Source organism: Pseudorasbora parva, chromosome 14 (assembly GCF_024679245.1).
Source record: "Pseudorasbora parva isolate DD20220531a chromosome 14, ASM2467924v1, whole genome shotgun sequence".
NCBI lineage: Eukaryota > Metazoa > Chordata > Actinopteri > Cypriniformes > Gobionidae > Pseudorasbora > Pseudorasbora parva.
The window spans coordinates 42,471,785-42,485,710 of record NC_090185.1 but is presented as its reverse complement, the minus strand read 5'-3'; the positions used below and the strand labels follow the sequence as shown (position 1 = coordinate 42,485,710).

Sequence of the window (13,926 nt, the reverse complement as noted above, 5' to 3'; positions counted from 1 at the left end):
TCCAGCTCAGAAGGTATTGAGAGACTCACGGCAGATTAGATTTGCTGCCGCTAGAGTGCGTCTAGATTTCTAGGCTAAGCTGTATTCTGAAAAAAATATTGAAATTTGAAACTTCCACATCATCGCATTCTGTTTTTATTCACAATTTGTACAGTGTCCCAACTTTTTTGGAATCGTGTTTGTATATAAACCATTGTTGCTGATTATTTACTGGTGTATATAATAATAAATAACACCAATGTCACATGCATTTAACAACATTTTTGAAGAATCATTTATTTGTGTGTTTTAGTTGTGTTACTTGAAATGCCATCCCTATAAGAAACCCATGTGAGAAAGCTGCACATGCAGATGGTGAGCGGGAGTCACTCGCACACACACACTCACACACTCACACGCAGAGAGTCTGAAACACACTGACCTGTGAGCGAGACAGCGGCCGGCAGGCGGAAGAGCGTGGCCTGTGCAGCGGGCGGTGTGTGTGCGGGGCTGATGCTGCTAGCCATGGCGTGGCTGTTTTGCGTCTGTGGACACTGTATGGCCAGAGAGTGTGTCTGCAGCTGGCTGAGAGGAATAGTGTGTGTGCCAGGCGGAAGAGAAGCGCCTGCGGGACACACAGCAACACCCTCAGCAAGCCACGCAGAACTCGCAGTGGTCAAGGCCTACTCACACCCACCGATATCACACACTACACCCACCAGCATTTACACACTAAGCCATTGGTTTGGTCGGCATGTCAGCTTGAGCAGATATTAAAATATAATCCACACATCCTGATGATTTCAAAATTCATATCTTGAATAGTGTGTTCATTTAAATTAACTTTAGAAAATTTAGAAAAGTTAGTGCCAATACACTGATTCATAACCGTTCGAATCTTTATTTGAGGATTGAACACAAACGCGGAAGAGAAGCCAATGCTGAATAAAGTCGTAGTTTTTGTTATTTTCGGACCCAAATGTATTTTGGATGCTTCAAAAGCTTTAATTAACCCACTGATGTCTCATATGGACTACTGTGATGATGTTTTTATTCCCTTTCTGGACATGGACAGTATAGTGTGCATACACTTGCATACGCTCTCGGACTAAATATAAAATATCTTAAACTGTGTGTGAAGATGAACGGAGGTCTTACGGGTGTGGAGCGACATTAGGGAGAGGAGTTAATGACACATCTCATTTCTGGGTGAACTAACCCTTTAAGTGTAAATGTCAAATAGAATCGAGAGGAACCGAAACTAAATTCACTGGATGGTCAAATACCTTTACATTGCTAGATGGGGGAAAATATCACACAGTGGAGCTTTAAGCGTTAAATTAATGAGCAATATTTTTAAAGAAAAAAATAAAAGATTATGCCAACCAACGTCCCTCGTCTAATGACTTTTACTGAAATTAATCCATCTAAAATATTAGATTTCAAACGAACGAAAGCATGCATAAACAACACAAAACATCACAGAAACATTTGTGAATAAATCCATCCGGATGCATTGTAAATCACGTGGATAATCTATTGCGATTGGTTTTGAGGCCGCGCTCTCGATGTGAATAGGCCTTTACACAGACGAAATCAGCAGAACTCAAAGTGTGCAGGCAAGCAAGCAAGCAAACAAACAAGTTCATGTGCATTAGGACACCAAGATGTCATGCAAGCTGATGCAATGCATCATGCAAAACACCTGCACAGTCACATAAAGAGTTAATCTGGACTAATGGGTAAAAGGAAGAAGAAAAATGTACCAAAGGAATGGCTGAACTCAAGCCCACCTGACATGAGTGTTAATCCGCCTGGCAGCTGCATGACTCCAGCCGGAGAGCTCTTGAGCACGGTGCCGTTAGAGCTGGAGACGCTCTGCGCACTCATCTGCCAGCAGGTGGCGCTGCTCTGAGTGTGCATGGCCACAGATGAGGAGGAGGAGGAAGAGGAGACAGAGGACTGCGTGGTCGTGCTGTTGGTGCATCCGGCTAACGTGGCAGCAGTGAATGGAGCCTTTATCATCTCCTGCAGAAACAACGGCACAAAACAAACAGTTTCAGAGTTTTATTTGCATCAGTTTTAGGTCCAGATCTTATATGGTCAATGCAAGTCAAAGGCTTCGCACATGAGTGTTTAAAGGGGTGATGAATGGAGGAATCAACTTTCCCTTGAGCTTTTGATATATAAGAGGTCATGGTAATATAAGAATATCCTGTTTCAGAGCTGAAAACTCGTCTAATCCAGTAGCCCCGCCCACCGACCCGTCTAATCCAGTAGCCCCGCCCACCGGCCCGTCTAATCCAGTAGCCCTGCCCACCGACCGTCAAATCCAGTAGCCCGGCCCACCGACTCGTCTAATTCAGTAGCCCCGCCCACCGACTCGTCTAATTCAGTAGCCCCGCCCACCGACTCGTCTAATCCAGTAGCCCCGCCCACCGACTCGTCTAATCCAGTAGCCCCGCCCACCGACTCGTCTAATCCAGTAGCCCCGCCCACCGACTCGTCTAATCCAGTAGCCCCGCCCACCGACTCGTCTAATCCAGTAGCCCCGCCCACCGACTCGTCTAATCCAGTAGCCCCGCCCACCGACTCGTCTAATCCAGTAGCGCCGCCCACCGACTCGTCTAATCCAGTAGCGCCGCCCACCGACCCGTCTAATCCAGTAGCCCCGCCCACCGACCCGTCTAATCCAGTAGCCCCGCCCACCGATTTGTCTAATCCAGTAGCCCCGCCCACCGATTTGTCTAATCCAGTAGCGCCGCCCACCGACTCGTCTAATCCAGTAGCCCCACCCACCGACTCGTCTAATCCAGTAGCGCCGCCCACCGACTCGTCTAATCCAGTAGCGCCGCCCACCGACCCGTCTAATCCAGTAGCGCCGCCCACCGACCCGTCTAATCCAGTAGCGCCGCCCACCGACCCGTCTAATCCAGTAGCGCCGCCCACCGACCCGTCTAATCCAGTAGCGCCGCCCACCGACCCGTCTAATCCAGTAGCGCCGCCCACCGACTCGTCTAATCCAGTAGCGCCGCCCACCGACCCGTCTAATCCAGTAGCGCCGCCCACCGACCCGTCTAATCCAGTAGCGCCGCCCACCGACCTGTCTAATCCAGTAGCGCCGCCCACCGACCCGTCTAATCCAGTAGCGCCGCCCACCGACCCGTCTAATCCAGTAGCGCCGCCCACCGACTCGTCTAATCCAGTAGCGCCGCCCACCGACTCGTCTAATTCAGTAGCGCCGCCCACCGACTCTTCTAATCCAGTAGCGCCGCCCACCGACTCGTCTAATCCAGTAGCGCCGCCCACCGACTCGTCTAATCCAGTAGCGCCGCCCACCGACTCGTCTAATCCAGTAGCGCCGCCCACCGACCCGTCTAATCCAGTAGCGCCGCCCACCGACCCGTCTAATCCAGTAGCGCCGCCCACCGACTCGTCTAATCCAGTAGCGCCGCCCACCGACTCGTCTAATCCAGTAGCGCCGCCCACCGACTCGTCTAATCCAGTAGCGCCGCCCACCGACCCGTCTAATCCAGTAGCCCCGCCCACCGACTCGTCTACTCCAGTAGCTCCGCCCACCGACTCATGGAGCTGTTGGATCGGCTCTAGCCAGCAGCAATAAACATGCCGAGGAAGATAGCAAGATATTGCGCTACTCCTGGTTGTGGAAGAACACAGTCGCTGCATAAGCTTCCTTCAGATCTAATACTAGGAGTGTGTGATACTTCATTGATTTTTAATGAAGTTCCAGCTCACGTGGGGGAAGACACGTACGTGTGTTCGCTTCATTTCACCGTGGAATCGAGCTGGATTTGCAGACATATTGAGATTAAAACACAATGCCGTTTCTTCTATATTGGATCCATCACATAAACGTCGCACACCTGTGTGTGATAGGTGCGTAGGAGAGCAGGACAAAAAAGTCCAATTATCATCAAATGAAAAGGAGAAGTCCCGCACACTATCAACTCGCAATTAGAAAAGATTTATTGTTTCATTGCAACGTTTCGATCTTCCTCAGGCAGCCTTCTCCTTTTCATTTGATTCTATAGTGGATCCGACAGGAACGGTGCAACACACTAATGTGAGTAAAACGTCTTTTTTATATGTAACAGTAGTCCCGGGGCTGTGTGTTTTCCAGACGCGTTACCAAAACGTACGCCCGTTGGCCGGCCGGTGAATCTCAAATAGTGAAATAACATTTATTTCTTAAATCTGGGCTCGCAAACTGACAGTAGCTGAAGCTCATTAAATATGCAAATCTTCTCCAATCCTAGCCGTGGGCGTTTACTTCCAAGTCTCCAGTGACACGCCCATCAGAACCCAGCGTTCAGGAGAGAGCCTCAACACCAGTGTAGAAACAGCCTATTACTGATCAGTTCTGATGTTTCTGAATGTAGAAACCACACGGACGTCATTAGATGACCTCAGACAACAGAATAACATTTGTGTTAGAAAGCCAGTTCACCTTTAAGACATGAAACGCTCCTCACTCATCAATCAGGGCTAGAGGAACTGTCCCCAAACATGCTAGAAACAAGCATTTGCAGTTTCCTGTGTAAATCCAAACAGCCGCTGTTTTTGGCCAGGCGATGTATATAATAATGCCTATTTTTGAATCCAGTCAAACACTTTACAAATGAAAGCTACTTCATCTTTTTTTATTATTTGTAATGCATTCATCTGAAACTGGATGACTTGATCAGTATGAACAAAAGCATGTCATGTCACAGAGCTGATGGCAGCAGGGCCTGTCGCAACAACTGCGTGATAAAGGCCATTGTGTCACGGCGATCCGGGAACGGCAGCTGCCTTCCCAGGAAAACAGGTGTCAGCACAGCGAGACCGCGGCTATTTCAGGAGATCTGCCACACTTTCTCCTCTCCCTCATTCCTGCTCATCGTGCAGCAGAACGGAGCTTGGCTGAGATGGGCTCTGGAAGCAGACGATCCATAAACCACCTGGGAAAGAGTTACGCTTCCCAATACCAAGATCAAGCAGAGCCGCTCAGTTCTGGATAAACTGAGAATCACAATCTTTCTGTTTTCAAACAAAACGAGACACAAAAAAACTACAAAACGTACAGGTCTGACAAAATGGTTAATAGCTGCCGTCTATTTAAAATGTTTAATTCGAACGAATCATTCATTTAAAAATGCATTCAATGACTCATGAGGACTTCACTCGTTTCATTACTGGAGGAATCAGTGTTTCTGAACAAATCTCTTTAATGATCTGAAATCGAAATCTAATTTACTTCGAGTGTCGTCTAGCAAATCTTTATAAACTTCTGAGCTGGAAAACCCAAACTCTGGTCGGGCCAATCACATCGTGTATAGAGTCGGTGGGCGGGGCCATAATGACGGCCGAGTTGCGTTTGCGTGCTTCTAGTAAACACAGAAGCTGGCGAACGGCGGCAGTCTTTCGAATCAGCTTTGACCGCGACTCTGGAAGACTTGAGTTAAGCTTTTCTCTGAGAAAAGAACAAAGAGCGGCACTGAAGTCATTCTTAAAAAGGGAAGATGTGTTCAGAGTTTAGCCGACCGGATACGGTGAATGTTTAATCTGTCAGCGAGCTCTGCTTCACCTTCATTGCTCTGGTTGGTGTAGCGCTATCCTATCGCGTGCAGAGGGAGTTTGACAGACAGCCGTTTATCCGCCCCTCAGATTGAGCCGTCAATGGGGAGTTTCCAGACCAAACCCATCATGATGTGGGTCTGGCTTGTCAGGCTAATTTAATGAGTAATTTAAGGACAAACACATGTTTAACAGTCACTTCCTACTGTTGTAATGATATAATCGAAACGGGTTAGCTTCAAAAGATGATTTGCTCTAGCCTGACGTGGTCATACTCAACTCTCGTCAGAATATGAGTCTGATGCTCCATTGGGCTGTGAGTATGGGGCGTTTCAACCCAACCAGGAAAGACCTCGATTGGACAGACCGACAGCCAATCAGAGCAACGGAGTATGCCGTGCGATGCATAGGAGTGGGAAGTTTGAATAATTTTACGGACTTGGATCTTTAAATCTCATTCAGCAAAACAAACAAATGTTCTTTAAAGTCATTTTGTTCATTTCAGCAGAATATAATTAAAATGTCACATGTTAAATTCCCCAACACATCTAGTACTTATGCAAACGTTGATCACATTCGGAATGATAAATAAATAATAAGCTAAAGCAGCCAAGGCCAAACTTTAAGAAATGCTTCATTAATTGCTCAGCTGGGTCTTCAGGCTGTGCAGTCTGTTAGTTCACCTCAACTCCCAATCCCAGTTGTTCTTTCTTTTGTCACTTCACATCGTCTAAAGCCCGCCCTGACGATGTGATTGGTCCGAACAGTTTCTGCTTGGGCATAATTACTCCTCAACGGATCAAGTCCAGACTGAATTGGCCGATCTCAAATGTTGTGGGCGAGGCTAAATCCGGCTGGCATGCAGATTTGCTCTATTTTGATCCCTACTGTAGACATCAGCCTTTATATATGAACTGTAAACATGTGTTTCTTCTGTGATAATATGAACAATTGTATAACAGGAATAAAGATCCAGTGAGGTTGAAAAGACTTTCATATCTACACACAACAACTGTGTGTGAATTCCCAAGATGTGAATGTTCTGGTGAGATTCTGTCAGAGGTTTAATACAGGCAAATGGTCGTCATCGCGTTGGTGTTTGAATCAAGATTGCGATCTTTTACTGATTAATCATGCAGCTCTAACATAAACGTCTTTCCTGTCACGTCTGTTCCACTGTGAAAAGACTCTGGGCTGTTTTAGATCAATCTCATTTTAGTATGAAATTCAGGGATTTGATATCTTTAACATCAGTAACCTCACACTTCTGCTTTAGATTAGAACATTTGCCTTGTTTCTGCATCCACAACAATCAATGTGATGAGCATTTGTGCACCGTTATCTACACAAACTAAAGCACATTTATGTTGTGGCATTACTAATGCTGGCAGCGAAAGGATTAATGTTAAAAATATTCAACATATCGGCCATAAAACAACTAAACCCGAGCAAAAACCCTCCCATGATCTGGTAAAAGCATTGTTTATCTGAGATCTGATGTGGTTGGAGGATCCCATTCCCATGATGACTTTTCAAAACATGGACCATCTGATGAGCTTGTCAACAAGTTGAGGATCTGCTTTAAGCAATTTCTTCACCAGAGATTTGGTTCTCTCATTCGGCATGCTCACGCACTACTTGCCCTAAATCAGCAGGGAAAAGGGGGGGATATGTCATCCAAATTTGAAAACAGCTGCAGCTTATACGGAATGTGATCAGCCATGAGCCAAGAAAGTGTACTGGGAAAACCAGACTATATAAGGGCATGGAGACAGCATTTAATCCTTATCAATGAGAGCTGGACATTGTGAATAACACACGCTGCCATGCAAAGACCTGCTCGGGGTGACGCAAATGCTCTTAGATGTGGGCAAAACTGCTATTCGCATGATAAATACTGATAGTCGAAAAGAGGTTGTGTGTCAAAGTCGTGTCTGATTTCTTTCAACATTAAAATGAGCTATTGTAGTCTGGAAAACCAAGACCTGCAAAGGTCAAGAAACGCAGGAATGGGAGAACGTTTCCTAAAAGTGAAACTCAAATAACGGCTCGTCCTATAAAGGAGGAAAAATATTCAGCAGTCGACTAATACGTCAACCAACTAGAGACTAACTTAGTGGAACCAACTAGATCATTGAGCCTTTATTTACATTTTCTTCTTTTCTTTTTTAAACTTTGAATTGGATTCATTGAGAGGATCCATTTGTTTTGCAATTTGTTGGATTTCTGCCAACTTTTCTACCAACTTTCAAAACAAACGTTGAGTCCGGTGTGCTCCATCCAGCTATTGGGAACAAACTGCGGCCTTAGTGAACAACCAAAGTGTCTGTGCAGCGAATCCTGATCGCTTCTAAGACTATTAAGATTAGCTCTTAAACATTACCAAGTTTTAAAAACAAATTGCTAAACTTTCAAGATCTCAAGACCCACTCTGCTCCATCTATTCTTGCCATCATGCCCAGAAGAATGCGTCCTAAAAGTTCTCCTAAATAGCAATAAAAGTTCTTGTTACGAGTTCTCATAAAAGCGATCCCCAAAGGAGCAGAGTAGTCTTAAGCTAAGAGTGAGGTTGACCTCGTCTCTATAATGGATGATGTCAACACTCTTACTAACTCTGCCCACAGTGATAGGCTGATAGGGGAGTGGTCTCTGTCAGCGATTTTAATCATAGAAAGATTGCAGAAGGAGTTGCCATATTCAAATGTCACTTATTAACAAGTATACGTTCAGCTAATGGTTAGCCTCTAACATGTCTTCATCCTGAGAGACTGCAGAACTCAAGCGACAAATGATGTTTTATAAACAAAGTTCGGGAGGAGCACTATCTAATCAGCTTGAGTTTCTCCAGCCGACTCACCTCGACAGCTTTCTGCATCCCTCCGCCCCCCGACTCCTCACTCTCGGCCCTCCAGCCCCTCGAGCAGCCAAACAGGCTTAGTTCACTCTTTTACTCCATACGATCATTTGTAAGTGTGAACTCGTGAAAAACTGCTACAGGTAATCAGACATTATTTCATTTTGTTCAAGGCCATTCTTGCCTTTTTATTACGATAGTACAGTGAGTAGCCAGGAAGTGGAAGAGAGAAAGGTCTGCAAGAGTCATTATGATCGTTTGTGAGTTGGTCTTAAGTGACTGAGGAGTCCTCTTGACTACTCCTAGCGTTTCACAGATTTAGGAGCTAGTTTTAGCGCTAAAATGCTTTGAGAAATACTCTTAGATCAAGCATTCAGGAGTCCTAAAATTAGGACTGATACAGTAATTATTTGTAAGTGTTTCTCCTAAAGTTAGGAGCTACTATTAGCCTTAAAGGAACTGTATGTAAGAAATGTATTTCATTGAATCATAAAATGGCCCTGATATGTCACTAGACATTAATAAATCATGTTATTTCAGACACTTCTATCACTGACAGCAGTCGTCCGGCAGGATATTGTCATTATAAAGCTGTTGTTGACCTCAGCTGATGTTGATGATGTCATGTGTTTTGGCCTGAAGCTCCGCCCTCCACCTATCGACCAATCAGGAGTCAGTAGTGTTTGGGGTTGCCAGATCTGCTCTAGTTCCCACAGCTGCAGATCTACAAACGTTCTGCGGATCCTGCAGCCAATCTGGCATCCTCGAGTCAGGTGGAGGGGGATACACCGCTCTACAGCCATTTAAAGTGATCGCAGGGCCAGTTTTGGCCACAATCTTACACACACTTCCTTTAAAGCCCATCTTTCAAGTTGAAGATCACTGTGAATGGACGTGTAGATAAATAGTATAGGAACTCGACTTGCGTGAAGAAATTAATCATAAATGTGCATTAAAACAGTTTTTTAAAAGAAATTGTGAGTAAAATTACTTCCGTTGTGAAAAACGCTCTAATCGGAAGTGACGCAACGGCCGGTAAACATCGTCTCTTCGTAATGGAGTCAGACAGCGAAGAGGTTGCAGTTGGGATAAATGTCAACTCTTACGATGGGCTATTGCTGTATAATTACGAGCCGCCTAGGCGTGAGAGGGGTCAGCGAGAGTTAAGGGGAAGGGGAAATGGCCAGAGGAGAGAGATAGCGTTGTGGGATAACTACGTACACGCTGCGGCATTAGTTTTGGCTTTTGTTCACACAGCGCTAGTCCCGGGTCGAACCCCACAATGTTACTAGGTCTCCGACCCGGGTTCAATTCGGTAATTAATTCCACGACGTGGTTGCTTTCACACAGAAGGCGACCCGGCAATGTCCTGGGAATATTGCGGGCCCGACGTGCAGTGTGAAAGGGGCTTTGGTGAGTGACCACAGGGTAACGTTATAGCTAATTGTGGCTAACGTTGTCTCCATGTTTATCACATTGCAGTATCTTTAATAAATCATATTTAGCAATATTGTTGTCGACGTTGTTGTTTTTCAAGCATCCATGTAGATTGTCACCATCTATGCCAGCAATATGTGTCTTAAAATAATTAATTTAGATCCCAGATTTTAAATGAATGTTGTAGGATGTAGGCTATAGCTTACACATGTGACGGTCAGATAGGGAGAGACATTCTGTGCATTTCTACACAACATAGTTTATCGTGAAATTTTGTAGAAATTGCTAGCTGATGTTTAATCATTAACTGCTTTTAGACCTAGGTGTCCGCTCCGCATGTTCTGCTTCTGCAGATGTCAAGCGTTTGGGCCGTATATCTGAACAACATAACCGGACAGCTGGAATGCCGAGCTTAGTCGGCTGTTATACTACTCACCTCTTATTTTATTCTTATTTCCGACGGACGTAATGTAAATGAGCTCACATGTACTGTAGAGTACGTGTATGAAAGCAGTTAGTCTTTCGGCTAGGACGGGAATATGCTGTTCATGTAAATACAGTCATTGTAACAACAATCTTTTATTGATTCACCATTGTGACAACAGAATTCACCATTGTGACGACTCAAACCTACTATAACTATAATTACGATAACGACAACCTCTATTTTTTGTTTCCACCTCTCAGACTAGGTAAACCCACAATGAGAGCCAACGCTGCAGCGCCTATGTTTGCCTGTTGTTGCGTCATATGACGCGTTCTCTGGGAAAAGGCGGGTTTTTGGAGCGTAGCTTAGAACAGGCACTTTTTTTGCTTAATTTCTGCGCGTGGGTGTTGTAAAACATATGTATTCTTATGTATGTCTTTTTAAATTGACATTTTCATACAATATTCTGTATAAAATTAGTTATAAAATTAAATTGAAAGATGGCCTTTAAGATGTTTTGTGAATACAGCCCTGGGTCTGTCTTGTGAACAGCATCCTAAAACAAGAGTAATTTTACAAAAGTGACCTTTGACCACTTAGTCGATTAGCTACACACCTCACTGACTAGCTGAGAAAGAAGAACACATGTACCTTTGGCTCAGTGAGGCCATCCGCCTCGGAGACCTGGTAGGTGAGGTCTGTCTCCTCGAACCCCGTGGCACTCATCCGCTGGTCCGACGAGGGGTCCGTACGCGGAGGAGAATCAGGAGAGTTCAGGCAGGTCTGGATGAGGGCTTTACCCGTCTCACTGGTGATCATGGGCTGAAGTTTCCGCGTGGCAAACGTGTAGACGTGGCCCGTCTCACTGGCAACCAAGAGCAAAACTTGCGTCCCAGTTAAGGTGGACAGTTCGTAAGCCTGGAAATTGAGAAGAAAGCAAGATAACAGTAAAGGTGAATGCACGGGATGACTCGGAGCAATGCTGCTTGGGCAATTTCCCATTGAGAACAGCCAACAAACACTTAATGGACTCATTGACTTGCACTAGTAAACTACACTAATTGATGAGCACTGGCAAACTCGTGTTTTCTAACCCTAACGCTCATTGAGATTGAAGACATCAAGCTTATGCTCCAATAAAACTCCACTGTGCTTAAGTGACGCAACGCCGCTTGAATCGTGAATCTTGTGGTTGCAATGAAAAGAAGGACGCGAGGTGATGACAGCAGCCCAAGCAAAAGAGATAAAACAACTGGCAAGAAGGGCAATTAACAAGTCGGTTACTAGAGAACCCCGTCACATGTTCCTGAGGTCAGCCATGGCATTACACCCTCAGTGCCTTCTTCTGCAACTAGGCCAGTTCTCAAGATGTGCAAATGTATTACCAATGTCTAGCGCAGTGGTAACCTGATCAGTCATCTGGGCTATTTCTGCGGAGACAGGAATGAATGACAATTGAGGGGGCAATGACAAATGAGTCAGAACAGATGTGGAAACCACTTTCAGCTCAGACACGAAGACTTTAGAAAGTAAGAGAGGAGGGTGTGTCGGCGGTGGCGTTAAACCATTATCAGAATAGAGCTGTAGAACGAGCACTTGTAAAGCAGGAAACAGTCCTAGCATGTTAAGTAGTATTGGCAAAGTACTTGTAATGGTATAATTGGACCCACTTTATATCAGGTGGCCTTAACTACTGTACTAACATTGTAGTTAATCATTTGATACAATGCACTTATTGTGTACATACATGTTTTTACATTGTACTTTCATTTTTAAAAATACCTGCATGTAATTATGTCTGTAATTAATTACATTTGTAATTACACAGTTGGCACTTTCCTTACACCTAACCCTACCCACCACACCTGTCCCTAACTCTACCCGTATCCACCTCAATATCAGCAAAAGTGCTTTGCAATACAATTTGAACACAGTAAGTACATTGTACTTATTTTTTGATGTATATAGTGCTTAAGGCCACCTAATATAAAGTGGGGCCGTATACTTTAACACCAGTGTTGGTGTAGTATTAACACAGCGGTGTGACTCTAGTATTGGCAGAGCACTAGTTTAAGTGCAGTAGGGCTGCACAATAAAATTAATAATTGTCGATTATTCCCTTAAAATTGTAAAAGACCCTTTTCATAATTCCGGGTTTCTCAGAGCGGGAGTCGTCATAGTTGGGTTAACGTTTATATCGGCGAATACATTCAATATATATATCATTTTTTGTGTCCCTTTTTCCTAAATAGCAAAAGAAAAACACAACAATAATGATTTCACAACCTTCACAAAGAGGGGAAGATTAAGAGCGTGATTAATAACAGCAGTGAAAAGAGAGAAAACTGTCATTTATTACAATCACTCCCATAGAGGCGGTTTGAGAAACACCTTCACAGCAGCGATAAAGTTGTTTTTTTTTTTTAAGTAATTTTAAGCAAAAGCAAATAATAAACTATTTGTGTTATAAATGTACATAACATTTTTTTAAAATGACTTAAAACGCGTCATCACAGTCTGTGAGAAGACTCCATTGTGATTATTAAAAATGATTATCACAGTTTACATTGTCTGAAGCAACTACATACTAAAAAAATTAAAATATAAAAACTGGTGGTTTTCCTGGTAGCATTCGCACCGCCAGGAGGAACCCTGAAGTGATGTAAGGGCGCGTTATTGTGACTTATTTTGACGGTACTGAGTCTGAGCACATTCTCCGTCTTCATTAGCTTATGCTCTCTTTAACAGTCTAATAAGCTATGGTAATAAAAAAAGTAGACATTATATGAAAAAGTGCTAGCGTTTGCCGTGTGGTTGATGTCCGATGCGACTAGCGGAGCAGTTAGTCTCATTTAAGATGCGTTGGATTGTCCATCTCTCCCTGTTTTCCAGGTTAGTTAGTTCCTATAGGCTTCCTAAAAACAGCGGGTGCTATTTCCCGTGTATTATACAAGGCAGCGTACACTTTCGTCACTGGTAGTCCTATTGTGCTGGGTTAAGCCTTGTTCATACTTTGGTCTAGAGCGCACGATAACGGTTAAACTGATAATCACGATCATTTTGTGGAGCGCGCTAAACTCCAGCGTTAGTTTTCAGATCATCAGCACTCCTTCTGCATTTAGAGGGAGCGCGTGCACAGAGTTGCCAGATTGCACAGATTAAGTGAAACACAGGGAAGAAAGTATATCCTTAAGGGAAAAGCTCTATTTGGCGGATTTAAGCTCTCTGCATCTGGCAACCACAAGCATGACTGCGAGTGGAGGCTCGTTACCGATGAAAGATAACGCAAATCCCAAAGAAAAAACACGGTTTAAGGATAAATAACGAGCGGGCCAATATCGTGACGATTATTTAAAATCAAACGAGAGGAGCAGATATCGTTATCACGATAAAAATATAATAAAAATATGATTTAAGTAGTCGAGATTAGCCTCTCACAACATAACATGCAAGCAGAATAATATGTGGAATTTTTTTTTGTAATCGCGGCTTTGAGCGATTACATAACCGTGGCATCCGTAATGGCGATTAGAAATTCGATTAATTGTGCAGCCTTAAGTGTAGTTGTATTCTACGAATAGCTGTAAAGTACTAGTATGAGTACAGGACTAACGCAAGATTAGCGGTATAACTTGGTTCTCAACAAAGCTCA

At 44.1% G+C, this 13,926-nt stretch overlaps 1 protein-coding gene across 4 annotated transcripts in view; it reads right to left on the bottom strand.

The window, feature by feature from the left end:
* srfa (serum response factor a) overlaps positions 1–13,926 on the bottom strand; it is a 30,983-nt gene that overhangs the window by 13,640 nt on the left and 3,417 nt on the right. Inside the window, exons 2-4 of one of the 4 annotated variants that reach the window (XM_067416421.1) lie at positions 10,926–11,192; positions 1,746–2,007; positions 422–604 (exon numbers count right to left, since the gene is read on the bottom strand). In XM_067416421.1, the coding sequence (XP_067272522.1) occupies positions 422–604; positions 1,746–2,007; positions 10,926–11,192 (712 nt within the window). The remainder of the gene's footprint in view (positions 1–421; positions 605–1,745; positions 2,008–10,925; positions 11,193–13,926) is intronic. The other 3 variants (XM_067416422.1, XM_067416423.1, XM_067416424.1) reach the window with 3 other exon arrangements.